General features: G+C 36.4%; 1 protein-coding gene across 2 annotated transcripts in view; it reads left to right on the forward strand.

The window, feature by feature from the left end:
• LOC133634055 (phosphoinositide 3-kinase regulatory subunit 6) overlaps nucleotides 1-15,000 on the forward strand; it is a 70,541-nt gene that overhangs the window by 24,253 nt on the left and 31,288 nt on the right. Inside the window, exons 2-8 of one of the 2 annotated variants that reach the window (XM_062027010.1) lie at nucleotides 5,958-6,035; nucleotides 7,662-7,766; nucleotides 7,999-8,090; nucleotides 8,260-8,328; nucleotides 13,256-13,388; nucleotides 13,507-13,576; nucleotides 13,664-13,850. In XM_062027010.1, the coding sequence (XP_061882994.1) occupies nucleotides 5,978-6,035; nucleotides 7,662-7,766; nucleotides 7,999-8,090; nucleotides 8,260-8,328; nucleotides 13,256-13,388; nucleotides 13,507-13,576; nucleotides 13,664-13,850 (714 nt within the window). In that variant the 5' untranslated portion in view covers nucleotides 5,958-5,977. Of the gene's footprint in view, nucleotides 1-5,957; nucleotides 6,036-7,661; nucleotides 7,767-7,998; nucleotides 8,091-8,259; nucleotides 8,329-13,255; nucleotides 13,389-13,506; nucleotides 13,577-13,663; nucleotides 13,851-15,000 lie in introns of those variants that run through there. The other variant, XM_062027012.1, reaches the window with a different exon arrangement.

A 15,000-nucleotide genomic window follows, 5' to 3' on the forward strand; every position in this document is an offset into this window, starting at 1 on the left:
TCTCGTTTATAATTCATGCCTCTCACCTGGATAGTAAAATGATGTGGACATAAACTGAAAAGTTGGTTGGAGTTACAATGCATTAAAAAAGAAAAACATATGGCGTGCTTGTCTTACATACTGTAAAGATTGTGAATGATGGGAAAAATGTCTAAAAAAAAGCAGTTCCCCTTTGAGCTACTCATAAGTAAAGAAAAAAATGGCATTTATTTTCTGAAGAATATCGGCCACCGTCGGGATTAATGACAACGGTTTCTTCATGGAACTGATTCATTCTACCTCCATTACTGAATTTTTTTTTCAAAATATGATTTAAATTGGAAGTCGAGCTGCTTCCTAAAGTAGATTGTGCCATTTCTCTTCCTTGCCCCTAATGCAGAGTTGCCGCTAGTCCGAGTTATTGGCACTGAGCATATTTTGCTGCGATTACTGACTTGTGACTCACAATAACATTGTGCAGTGATGCACAACATTCTTATTCATAGAAAAGCATGAACACTGTGTGTTTTTTGGTTTTTTTCATGCTTAAAAAAACAAGAGAACATAAAACTCATCATCAGGCCCTCAAGGGCATTTTTTTTCTTTTTAAAGTAAGCAATCTATTTTTAAGCTGTTGTTTCTTCTCGTCGTCATCACCTCCCCACGCATTCTCAAAAGAAAGGAAGTGTTGTATACGTGTCACCACCTGCATGTAAACGGTGTCAAGTGTATGCGTGGTGTGTGTGTGGTCATACTGCAGCTTTGCATGCATGTACAGTACTGCATTTATGAGATTGTGTTGGTATATGCATGTATTATATAGCCAGTGATTTCAGCAGTGAAACAGTCTGTTTTATAATGTCAACATGCTTTGTAACATATTGTACATTAAAACAGTTATTTTTGTGATGTTTTTGTGACTTTATGCTGTTAAAATTCAGACTCATTTTTTCTAATATTCCAACACTGTCCTTACTTCTTAGAAAATATTTTTTACAACTTTTTCTGTAGCCTATTTCATGGGAAAACCATATGATAGGGGTGTGAATCTTTGGGCACCTAACGATTTAATCCAATTCTGATTGCTGGGGTGAAGATTTGATTTAGAATTGTTTCTCGATTCAACACAATTTTCGATTCAAACTGATTTGGATTAATAATGACAACGAAACCTTTTTTTAGAAACAGGTTAGAGGTTAGAAAAGCTCTTTCTGGTTGCATGGAGATAGCCTAAAATGTATTTAAAAAATTTGATTCTCATTAAAAATAATACTATTTTATTTTCCTTTTTCAATATGTTTTTTTTCATTTATTTTTGAAAATTAAGAATCGATTTTGAATCGGTATGCATAAGAATCACGATTCAATTGGGAATCAATTTTTTGTGAACACCTATCCAATGATACAGTTGTACATAACTCCACATGTGTTCATTCATAGTTTCGATGCCTTCAGTGACAATCTACAATGTAATAGTCATGGAAATAAAGAAAACACATTGAATGAGAAGGTGTGTCCAAACTTTTGGCCTGTACTGTATATATATATATATATATATATATATATATATATATATATATATATATATATATATATATATATATATATATATATATATATATATATATATTTTTTTTTTTTTATTTTTTTTTTTTATTTTTTTTTTTATTATTTCTTAAATTATTTTCAGAATTGTACAACTTTATTCTTGCTGACTTAACACTTTTTCTTGTTATACTTCAATCCGATTGTTATTAAAAAAAAGTTAATTTATATCAAAATATTCAGGTTTTTTTCTTAAAATTGTGATTTTATTGTTATTTAAATCCCACTTGCTCTCTCACAGTGTTGTGACTTTTTTCTTGTACAATTACTTTTTTTTCAATGTTGCAACTTTATTCTGCTATTATAAGTTTTTGTATGTTACATCTTTATTGTACTTTTCCAAAAATGATGACTTTTTATTTGTACTATTGCGACTTTATGCTTGTATGTTGCAATTTCATTCTAGTTGCTTGACCTTTTTCCCATAGTATTACTATCTTTTCCCTGAGGGCTCAAATACTGTAAAAGACAAAAGGGGGCAAAAGTGGCAGTGAATTATTTGGTACGACGTTGCACAATGCAGTAAGCAGAATGAGAGTTTGTGAAAGACAAAAACACACCAGAAGATTTTGGAGGCTGGCGGAAGCTTGTGGTCACTGTCGAGCTGCTGAGGCAGCGCTGGCAACTCACTACTGCTTTTTTTTTTACTGGGATCAAGGCTAAATCCATCACGCTTATTTAACCCTTTCAATGTCCACACGAGGCCAGTAAACTGACAGGCCATAAGTGTTTATTTGTTTGTTTGAGCAAAAAAAAAAGGATTATAAATATTATTATATTTGGAAGGTAGAATAGCACTCGTGGGACGCTATGTGGGCGATAAGGACTAAGTCAACCCTTCATGCAAATGAGCACATTTAGGCGGATGGTGTATAAACCAACAGTATCTCAGCAAGTCCTTTACACGTGCACATAACCTCAACCTCTCACTCGTTTCCCAGCTCTGTCACACACGTGTTGACTACAGCACTATTAGCACTGTGGAGTGTGTGCACCTCTCTAACAATTTTAGGGTGAGTTGATATAATTTTTACCTTTACCAACTATGAGACTTTTTATTTTGCTCGCTCGTCTTTTGTTTTTTAGCATACGTTATTGCACAAAATCAACCTAGTCAGTTTCCACAGAGCTATGTAGATTTGTGGAAAACGAGCCAAAGACAAAGCCACAAAAGATAAAGAAATGCATTTTTAGTCTTTTTATGTATTGGTGGCAAGTTGGGCAGTGACTCCACCAGATCCAGCAGATGGGGCTGTGCTTAAAAAAAAAAAAAAAGCTGACACTGTGAGAAAAGAGTTGCTTGTGCTGCAAAGACAGACGATGGACAGATAATTGTTCGTCTAGCCATGTGTCAACATTTTTGGACATATCGGCTATTCAGCAATACCATTTTATAACTTTATAGCTGCTGGATGACTTCAGGGGCTGATAAAAACAAGTTCAATTTTTGTGTTTTGGTGCCTGCTGGCATTTTTTTTAATGCTTTTCGTTTTTTCATTTAGGAAATATATTATCATAATTAGGGATGTCCGATATTATCAGCCGATAAATGCTTTAAAATGTAATATCGGAAATTATCGGTATCGGTTTCAAAAAGTACAATTTATGACTTTTTAAAACGCCGCTGTGTACACGGACGTAGGGTGAAGTACAGAGTGCCAATAAACCTTAAAGGCACTGCCTTTGCGTGCCGGCCCAGTCACATAATATCTACGGCTTTTCACACACACAAGTGAATGCAAGGCATACTTGGTCAACAGCCATACAGGTCACACTGAGGGTGGACGTATAAACAACTTTAACACTGTTACAAATATGCGCCACACTGTGAACCCACACCAAACAAGAATGACAAACACATTTCGGGAGAACATCCGCACCGTAACACAACATAAACACAACAGAACAAACCCCCCCCCCACCTCAACCTCTTCATGCTGTCTCAGGGAGAGCATGTCCCAAATTCCAAGCTGCTGTTTTGAGGCATGTTAAAAAAAATTATGCCCTTTGTGACTTCAATAATAAATATGGCAGGGCCATGTTGGCATTTTTTTCCATAACTTGAGTTGATTTATTTTGGAAAACCTTGTTACATTGTCTAATGCATCCAGCGGGGCATCACAACAAAATTAGGCATAATAATGTGTTAATTCCACGACTGTATATATCGGTATCGGTTGATATCGGAATCTGTCATTAAGAGTTGGACAATATCGGAATATCAGATATTGGCAAAAAAGCCATTATCGGACATCTCTAATTATAATATATCTCTTAATGCACCTGGGGATAGGTTGATTGGCAACACTAAATTGGCCCTAGTGTGTGAATGTGAGTGTGAATGTTGTCTGTCTATCTGCGTTGGCCCTGCAATGAGGTGGCGACTTGTCCAGGGTGTACCCCACCTTCCGCCCGAATGCAGCACCCCCCCCGCGATCCCGAAAGGGACAAGCGGTAGGAAATGGATGGATGGCTATCTCTTAACACAAAAAGATGTCTTTCATAAAGCATTTTCTTGTGTTTGGATCATTCCAGACGAATGAATGTGCTGCAGTTGTGATGGTCCATCGCCTCTTTGCAGCGCATCAGCATACTCTAAAATTCTGTTGTCTAGGGATGTAACGATACATGGCAATAATGATAACCACTGTAAAACTCCCGACGGTTAGTATTACCGTTTTATATGAAAATGATTGAAAACCCGTGATTGATAGCAGCACTTTAGTAAATTCACGGACTGACTGGTAACAGACCATAGATGGTGAAATACCTAAATTCCTTGCAATAGCTGGTTGAGAAATGTTTTTCTTAAACTGTTAAACAATTTCCTCACGCATTTGTTCACAAAGTGGTGACCCTCACCCCATCCTTGTTTGTGAATGACTGAGCATTTCATGGAAGCTGCTTTTATACCCAATCATGGCACCCACCTGTTCCCAATTAGCCTGTTCACCTGTGGGATGTTCCAAATAAGTGTTTGATGAGCATTCCTCAACTTTCTCAGTCTTTTTTGCCACTTGTGCCAGCTTTTTTGAAACATGTTGCAGGCATCAAATTCCAAATGAGCTAATATTTGCAAAAAAATAACAAAGTTTTCCAGTTCGAACGTTAAGTATCTTGTCTTTGCAGTCAATTGAATATAGATTGAAAGGGATTTGCAAATCATTGTATTCTGGCACCAGCTCATTAGCTTAAATGCTAACATGAAAACAAAAGACATTCACTTCTTTCCTCATTAAGAAAAGACATACCCCAATCTAAACACATCGCTGTCTGAGCAAATAAGCTATTCAGTTGTGCACGTTGAACCTACAAGCTGTACTCTTGTAGAACAAAGTGATCGAGACAGAGGTGTTTTTTATGGTGTGTTTAAAGACCGTTGAACAAAGTAGGACGCCGCAACACTCGGCAAAAATAATATATGATATTGATAGATATTTGTTGCACACTTTTCATTTAAATAAATCTTAAAGTGCTACAGTACAAACCGATATTTGAAACAATCAAAGCTTAGCCATTAAAACAGATAAAACACCAAGAAGCATAAGAAACACAAAACATGCAAATTAGTGGGTTTTCTAAGAGTGTGTGTATTTATTTTAGTTCAAAAGAGTATTCATTATTCAAAAGTACTTTCTCAGCACATTAAACAATACCGCAACAATAATAACCATGATCATTTTGGTCACAATAACGTGACATTACATTTCAATATTGTTACATCTCCACTCTAGATTACAATTCTATTTTGCAGAAAAGGTGGTAGAGAGTGTGCTGTTAGTTCAACAACATCGCGCACAGGTTGGAGAGCACATTAACGTGAACATAATGCCAATAGCACACTCAAAAACCTTCAAATTAGGCGGTTTGCATCACTTTTCAATTGTACACACAATCTTAGTATATCACACGCAACACGCCCATTAACAGCACACGCAATTGTATAGTTTGCACACACTGTTTAGCGCATGGTATTTGGATATGATTAGATCAGGCCCTACTTTGCATGTAATACGTGTCCACATTCTAACACTTTGTTAAAATACTTACTTCTAATACTTAAGTACATTTTATATCAAGTACTTTAAGACTTTTACTTAAGTACTTTTCTAAAAGGTGACTTCAACTTCTACAAACGTCTTTTTCTGGTCAGATACTTTTAATCAAGTATTGCTTCAAGTACTTAATACAGGACTGCTAATAACTTATGTTGTTTTAATAGAACCCTCACACATTTTTCAACAAACTGACTCTGACAATGTCGCACACTGTGACATCTGTGTGATCCTTCATTTTCTGTTTGACCCTGAAGCTGTCACTGCGTGCGAGGAGGCACTTCCTCTCTGGGTCATCTTTCTGATTTCTCTTTACAGACACACAATGTGCGTGAGCCATGACTGGACAGGTGACCTGGGATAACACACGCCGCGTGTTCAGCATGGAGCCAACAGGTAAAAAACATGATTTACTGTAATTTGATTGTATTTTCCTGGGTTACTTTTTATGTAATGGGCTTGATTAAAGTAATTTCTTATTTCTTATTCACTTAAAAAAAATATATATATATATATTAGGGCTGCAACTAACGATTAATTTGATAATCGATTAATTTGTCGATTATTATTTTGATTAATAATCGGATAAAAGAGAAAAACTACATTTCTATCCTATCCAGTATTTTATTGAAAAAAAACAGCATACTGGCACCATACTTATTTTGATTATTGTTCCTCAGCTGTTTATAAATGTTGCAGTTTATAAATAAAGGTTTATTAAAAAAAAAAAAAAAAAAAACTCTGCGCATGCGCATAGCATAGATCCAACGAATCGATGACAAAATTAATCGGCAACTATTTTAATAATCGATTTTAATCGATTTAATCGATTAGTTGTTGCAGCCCTAAAATATATATATATATATATATATATATATATATATATATATATATATATATATATATATATATATATATATATATATATATATATATATATATATATATATATATATATATATATATATATATATATATATATATATATATATATATATATATATATATAATGTTATGCTGAAATGATGATCCTAGAGATGGGTACCGGTACTTTTTTGGCACCGACCAACTCCCGATTCACAAAAAATCCAACAGTGCCTTATTTCGGTACCAGGGTTAAGCGTAACGTTACACCCGGTTGCCGATATCTTCGCACTCCGGCACTTGGCGATGACCTTAGCAGCACTGATAGCGGACTCAGCCAAACTACCACTAGGTAATGTTACAATACCAAAAATAAATTGTCGCAGAAAAACTCCAACGTACTGAAAGTAAAGTAAGGCTCCACTTTTCCAAAAATGAGCTAGCTCAATGCTCATATACATTGGCTTTGCTATTGATGTGCTACTGATTAGCATTAGCGATTTTACATGGCAATTTTAACATCTACAAATTTGTTCATGAAAACTACAACTGAAATGCATGTTACAATCAACAACGGGTGCGTAATAACTACAACACTTACAGTATTAACACTTTTTTGGCGCATTAAAAGACTAGACAGCAAAGATTGAACTGACTAGCCAACACACCATAAACTATACATTCCTGACAGACATTTTTTAAAATGTTGCAATATTTTTATTATTTTATTATCAAAAACAATTAATATTTAATATTATGTGCATACACAAAAGTACAGAAAATTGGTACCGCTGACTACTGGTATCAATTCCCAGAGACCGGGTATTGGTAACGTATCGGTTCCAATGTGAACAGTACCCATTCACTACTATTATTCGGCCTTCGCATGTTCAGATTGTTACCATCACAAAATCTCTGTTGAATATAAAGCAAATGTTTTTAAATTACCTAAACATTCAATTTTAAAATTGTTAATAACTTAAACAAAAAATGACAAAGGCCTATTACACAGCTCAATAATAAGTCAGGTTTTAATATTTTTAGCAGTTGTACAAGTTTAAAAAGAAGTTATTGTAGTTAATCAGAATCAGAATCAGAAATACTTTATTTATCCCCAAGGGGAAATTAAAAAGTGGTTGTCTTGACTTTTATCACCAGCTGGCTGCTTCCCGACAGTCCCGGAGCACGAATTGTACCGCAGTGTCCAAGCGGTTTTGCCCAGAGAAACCGACAACCTGCATTCTCCCGACTGTCTCAACAAAGGTGCCATTCTTTAGCACAGTTACAAAGTGTGAAGAAACTAAGATTCATTTTCTCTTTCGTGACGCACATTCAGCTGACGTTGTTTCCGCTGCTTCAGCATCAGCAGAATGTTCAGCTGTTAGTCAGAAGATTTATTCTGATTTTACACGCTCATAAAAGATTGTGACACATTTAGCAAGTTGGTGTGTTTAACGCCCTGTACGTGTATGTGTGTCTGTGTGCATGTGTCTAGGCATGCTGAGATGGACTCTTCACAAGAAGGTGCAGGACAATCCGGCCAACAGCGTGTCTCTGCTGTGGGTTCTGATAAAAGAGCTGGAAAAGGTGATTGACACTCTGACTCATCTTTTGGGAATTACCGGTACATGGGAAACCTTACCATAATCTGTTTTTCACAATAAAATTCAAAGCCACTATCATGCTAAAAACTAGTTTCGATTTATTACTGAGTCTTGCTGACTTTAGTTGAAGCTTTTGTCATGTTTCTCTTAAGGCGGAGAGGTGGGACAATCGTGAATACATCATTCCTCTGCTCCACACACTCATGTATGCCATCATTCAGGTACCATTTTTTACACTGTTTAAATACAGCAAAACAGATATTATGTACTGTACAAACCTACATATATACATACATATATGTATATACACTACCGTTCAAAAGTTTGGTGTCACCCAAACAATTTTGTGGAATAGCCTTCATTTCTAAGAACAAGAATAGACTGTCGAGTGTCAGATGAAACTTCTCTTTTTCTGGCCATTTTGAGCGTTTAATTGACCCCACGAATGTGATGCTCCAGAAACTCAATCTGCTCAAAGGAAGGTCAGTTTTGTAGCTTCTGTAACGAGCTAAACTGTTTTCAGATGTGTGAACATGATTGCACAAGGGTTTTCTAATCATCAATTAGCCTTCTGAGCCAATGAGCAAACACATTGTACCATTAGAACACTGGAGTGATAGTTGCTGGAAATGGGCCTCTATACACCTATGTAGATATTGCACCAAAAACCAGACATTTGCAGCTAGAATAGTCATTTACCACATTAGCAATGTATAGAGTGTATTTCTTTAAAGTTAAGACTAGTTTAAAGTTATCTTCATTGAAAAGTACAGTGCTTTTCCTTCAAAAATAAGGATATTTCATCCATCCATCCATTTTCTACCGCTTATTCCCTTCAATGTGACCCCAAACTTTTGAACGGTAGTGTGTATATATATATATATATATTCCGGCAATCTCTCCCTTGGATCCACCAGCCATGCGGAGAGGGGGGGCTTGCTGCCTGGACAACAGCTTGCCCTCCATAGTTCCATGCCCAGGCCGTGTAGATCCACTGCAGAGGTCCACTGGAGAGGTCACTCCAGCAGATACCGGTTCTTAAGCCCATCCGATTGGCGAAAGAAACGGGTGCCAGGGGCCATCTCGCAGTGAGACCCACCCGCCTTTTTGGAACCACCCCATCGTCTCCCGAGACGGATGGATGCCGACGATATATATATATATATATATATATATATATATATATATATATATATATATATATATATATATATATATATATATATATATATATATATATATATATATATATATATACATACACATACATATGTACACATACATATACTGTATATGTCCAATGAAGTCCAGCTACTGTGCAGGTTGCATTTCATCATAGTATACAATACAGTGAAACCTCGATTTTCGAACTTAGTTGGTTCTTGAACAGGGTTTGTAAATCGTAAAGTTCGTAGATATGTAAATTTTTATATATTTATGTATTTTTTATATTTATAATTTATACATTTTTCCATAAGAAACAATGTAAATACGCATAATGGGTTCCAGCCTCAACAAAAATCCCTATTTTAGTTAAAAGGGAACTGCACTTTTTGGGGGGAATTTTGCCTATCGTTCATAATCACTGTAAGACAGATGTATTGTTTTAGTGCATTCTAACTCTTAAATAAATGTAAATAAAAGTCAGCTTACAATGGTGTCTATTCCACTCATAAAACCCTCTAAATAATCATCCAAAAAGCGGCAACAATACCCCATTTACATTTTGTGACCTGAATTTTAAACAAGTATCAGTGATATTGTGGTTATAAGCCCTAACACAGACAAAGTGTTTATTGTCACAGAGAGCTAAAATCTTGCTGCTGCTATACTGACATCATCACCGGGTGAGCTATTTTCTCGCCTTGGAGCTTGTGAAAGTTTATTGTAGATCATAAATAATGCCTCTCACCTTGACAGAAGAAGGATGACAACATAATCCGGCAAGTTGGTCAACTTTGACAATCAATTTAGACCCCGAAATGGTGAGAAAGACATAAAAAGACGCTTGGTATCACACTCCTTTTTTCTTCGCGATGAATATGAATCATTCTTCACCTACTCAGTGGCCTAGTGGTTAGAGTGTCCGCCCTGAGATCGGTAGGTTGTGAGTTCAAACCCAGGCCAAGTCATACCAAAGACTATAAAAATGGGACCCATTACCTCCCTGCTTGGCACTCAGCATCAAGGGTTGGAATTGGGGGTTAAATCACCAAAAATGATTCCCGGGCGCGGCACTGCTGCTGCCCACTGCTCCCCTCACCTCCCAGGGGGTGAACAAGGGGATGGGTCAAATGCAGAGGACAAATTTCACCACACCTAGTGTGTGTGTGACAGTCATTGGTACTTTAACTTTAACTTTAACTTCATCTAAACGGGAATATATGAACATCCTAACAGTCTGCATCCTAGTGTGAGCAGACATTGTACAGTAAGGGATGTTTTCTTATGTTTGTTGGCTCTCATGAAGTCTGCATGAATAGTAATCAGTGATGTTTCGAAGGAAAAAGCGAACATCATGATACAATTTTGAAATTAATGCACCGCTATATGCTTAAAATGATCAAAATGCATTAACATTACATGTTATTATAAATATGCATGTTACTACATTCCATATATACTTACAGTGTGTATATACAACTTTGATGGAGGTGTTTGGATGTTTTTTAAGCGCTGTATAGGCAGAATAGAGTGTCTCCCATCGACTCCATTGTAAACTGACTTTTGATCATATGTATTTACTAGTTACAATGCATATAAAAAAGAAAAACATGTGTTCTTGTCTTACATAAGGTTTGTAAAAGATGGACAACATTTTTAAAAAGTGCTGTTCCCCCTTAAGGTTTGTACACTTTGAACACAATATGAAGTGTTATACAGTACTATATATCAAACAAACATAACAGGCAGGTGATGAATTAACTATCTTTTTATCTTATGTGTTGCTGTGCCAACACGTGCACACAAACACAGAAGTCCCTTTGGTGCTCCCACAAACTATCAGAAATCACAAAAATCCTTAACTTTAAAAAACATATCGAGAAAGCTCGAGAAAGAAATGAGCATACGAGGGAGAGAAGAGATGTTCGCTTAAAAGAGGTGCCGCTGAACGAGAAGTAGTCTTCTCCTGTGCTATGAAATAAGTCCGCTCTGGCATCTTTTTTCCAGAAACATATGTTCTCATCACAATTATAAACTTGCTGTGGTAGAAAGCCGGCTTCCTCAAGCTCTTCAATACAAACAAGCACAAAATTGCTGCCAGGGACACAAAATGAATGAAGGAGGCATATTTGGCTCGATCTGAAAGTTCATAAACCTAAAAATTTGCAGATAGAGAGGTTTGTAAATGGAGGTTCCACTGTATACCGTATAAGGGAACTCAGCTTGATATCACGGAATATATGGGATTGAGGAGGGGCATGGACTAAAGGAGGCTGAGAACAAAGCCTTGTTGAACAGCAGAGAAAAGAACTGATCAATATGCAATGTGGGGGCGGCTTTGCTCGGTTGGTAGAGCAGCCATGCCAGCAACTTGAGGGTTCCAGGTTCGATTCCTGCTTCAGCCATCGTAGTCACTGCCATTGTGTCCTCGGGCAAGACACTTTCCCCACCTGCTCCCAGTGCTACCCACGCTGGTTTAATTGTAGGTTGAATATGTAGATCGTGGGTTCCACTATGTAAAGCGCTTTGAGTCTCTAGAGAAAAAGCGCTATATAAGTGTAATTCACTTCACTTTACTTCATAATGTATTGAAGCTGTAAAAGCTTGAAACCCGATCGAGAGCTGTCAAAATAAATGTGCTAATGGCATATTATGATAATTAATAATTCGATAAAATATGTTAACGCTTTTTACCTATCTGCAGTACAGAATGAGTAAAACGTCTCTGGCAACGCATTTCAGGATGTTTGTCCAAGTCGTGTTACTGTTGTGCATGCGCAAATGGGCAGTTAATCCAGCAGTGACAGAATGCTAAATAACCAATAACCAAATAAGTCAATGTTAAAGACGTTTAACAGCAGTTCCGTATTGATATACATTTCCATGGCACTTGTGTCTTCCATTGTTCGTTGGCATGGAAAATTCAAGCACAAAAAAAACATGGCTCAACAGTTGACTGACTAAAACGCACACTCTGAGGAAGGAGTTTTCTTTTCACCAAAGCACTTTTGGCTTAAAGTAGCACATTACATATGTAACCGGTGGTCTTTTCCTCTGAATTGTGTAGAATTGATTGAACATGACCGACACCATGTGTTGCTGCTCCGATGCACTTTACTGATAATACACAGAATACAATTGTTGTCAATAACTTTCTGTCATCGTCGAGCCCCTCTCCCGTTATCGTAACAAAAGGGCAAGTTACGTACAACAGTGAAATAAAACATACCTGATAATACACAGAATACAATTGTTGTCAATAACTTTCTGCCATCGTCGAGCCCCTACACAAATATAATAATGAACTAGAAAGTGAACTTAAGTTCTTAACAAGACAATACATTTTCTGTCGTTGCATGGACGCCTACTTCTCCCGTTATCATAGACAAAAGGGAAGTTGGAAGGCGTGTCCAACGCATATAAAAAGACAAGTGTCACTGTAATTATTACAGTAGGAGGGACAACGAGACAATGGTTCCACATTGACAAAACATCAAACAACATTCAGGTATTTACATGTAACTTACACATTTTGTGTAATTATAACAATAATAAAACATTAGAAAATACATTATTTACAAGACATAATTGACCCTGTTACACATAATCAAATTATTCACACAAAATGAGCAACAGGTCCACATTCATGTGGATAAATAAATATTTCTTTAGAAGAACAGACATGATTTAACATGACATGACATTTTTAACATCAAAATTATGTTAAAGGTTTTTAATAAACATGTTAAGTGCAAATAGATTCCCTTCTTTCTTGACCATCTTTGCCCAGGGAAAATGAACTGTGAGCAAGTTACATACTGCCCCTTTGATAGGCTACAGATAAATTAATAATGTGAATTCATCCACAGCAACCCTATGATTATTTCTAAATGCATGTTTTCATTATTTGACAGCATTCCTAGGAATATGTTGACGTTGTAAAAATGTGTACGAAGCGTGTACATGCATGTGTTCATATCCCAGACAGCCTACATCCCAGATGAGCTCTACAAACGTGTTTATGACGTCTGTAAGCGACTGCTGACCTACCCTCAGCCCTATTGCACCGTCGGCCTTAGCTACACCAGGCAGATAAAAACTGAACGCTCCATCCCAGGTACGAATCAGTCTTTTAGTTGTTGCCAGATTTTCCACTGAAAGCTTTTTGCTTTCATACCTCTCTCAGGATTGATAATGGATGGATGATTGACTGTGATGGTGTATGTATACTGCAGGTCTACTCTATCAGAGGATGCTGGTCGCAGAGCAAAGACTGAATAATGAACATTATCCCTTTCAAGAGAGGTTTGCCATTTATTCTAATTGTTTAAATGTTACATTAGGCTTCCTAATACTGACACATGATGTTTAATTGTGTGTAAATCCTCCCAGGGTTTTTGTTCTGGCCGACCCTGAGGTCTTTTCTGGCTCTGGGGCACAAGTTGTGATGGATGACATTGAGGCAGCAATGGCTTCCGTTTCAAGTCCAACAGCTCACATGTGCAATGTGGTCCAACATTCCATCCAGGCTGCTTTAGGAGAGCAGTGCCACGGACCCAAACTGACCAAGACCCTTAAGGTCAGTGCAACTTTCCAGTCTTGACTTGTATGTTTGGTTTAGTAAAGTGAGTATGTCTCTGTAATTATTGACTGTTCCCTTTACCCACCTACAGTATAATCACATATTGTTTTGGTGGTTTCACTATTACTCACCAACTCTATTTTTGAATTCTATTTTGTTAAACATTGACTTGGTTAGTTTTTTTCAGTTTCCCTAACATTTAATGGAACCATGCAAACAAAACCAAGACCTATTTTGATCAATTGGCTGAGTTCAAAACAAGTGTTTAAATAGTTGCACCTGCCTAGCAATAATAATAACAATAATAATTACTATTAAATAATATTTTTTTAGATATATAAAAAGAGGTTTCCTGTATACATTTTTTTAGGATTATCTTTATTTGTCTCATATACAATGTACAGCAAAATGTTTTGCTGCAATTTACCCATCCTCAATAGGCAGCCATTGTGCGGTATGGTTGAAGCTCAACATCTTTGTCTAAAATGAATGTAATAGTTATAAGGAGTTTAAAACTGAATATGATATTCACGGTCCACAATATTACATAAACCTGTGCAATCTATCTGGCCAATATGAAAGCTATATCAAGAAATCGGTCTATTCAAAAATGGCAATGCTCTGTTTTGATTGCCACTGTCAGAGAGATACTTATTCAACCTTTTATTAATTATAGTGGGTGACAATTGCATTGGTGTCGAACTGATGCATGACAGCACTGAGAGGCTAATATCACCAAAATATCAAAAGCACCTCTCAGTATTTTTAAAAATATTTTATTGTATTTACAAAAAACACACAGATATTAATCCGTCTAATAAAATAACACTGTATTGAACAATCCCAATTCCAAACCAATCCCAGCCCCGCAACACTCCAAGTAGCAATCCACAGACCAATTGAGAAGACACACAAACACAACACTAAAAACAACCAAAAATAATAATAACAACTGTATCAATAATAATAACAATACTAACGTCAATGACGGTGATTAAAAATATCAAACAACAACAAACACATCACTCATCATTTCCATTACCATCACAGCGTCACATCACAGTGTCACAGGGGCTAAAAATTGCATTGCATCTCATAAACTTGACATACCCATTTATTACCACAAGAAAGAAAGTCATATTTTAGG

This window comes from Entelurus aequoreus, linkage group LG18 (genome assembly GCF_033978785.1).
Source record: "Entelurus aequoreus isolate RoL-2023_Sb linkage group LG18, RoL_Eaeq_v1.1, whole genome shotgun sequence".
NCBI classification, from domain to species: Eukaryota; Metazoa; Chordata; class Actinopteri; order Syngnathiformes; family Syngnathidae; genus Entelurus; species Entelurus aequoreus.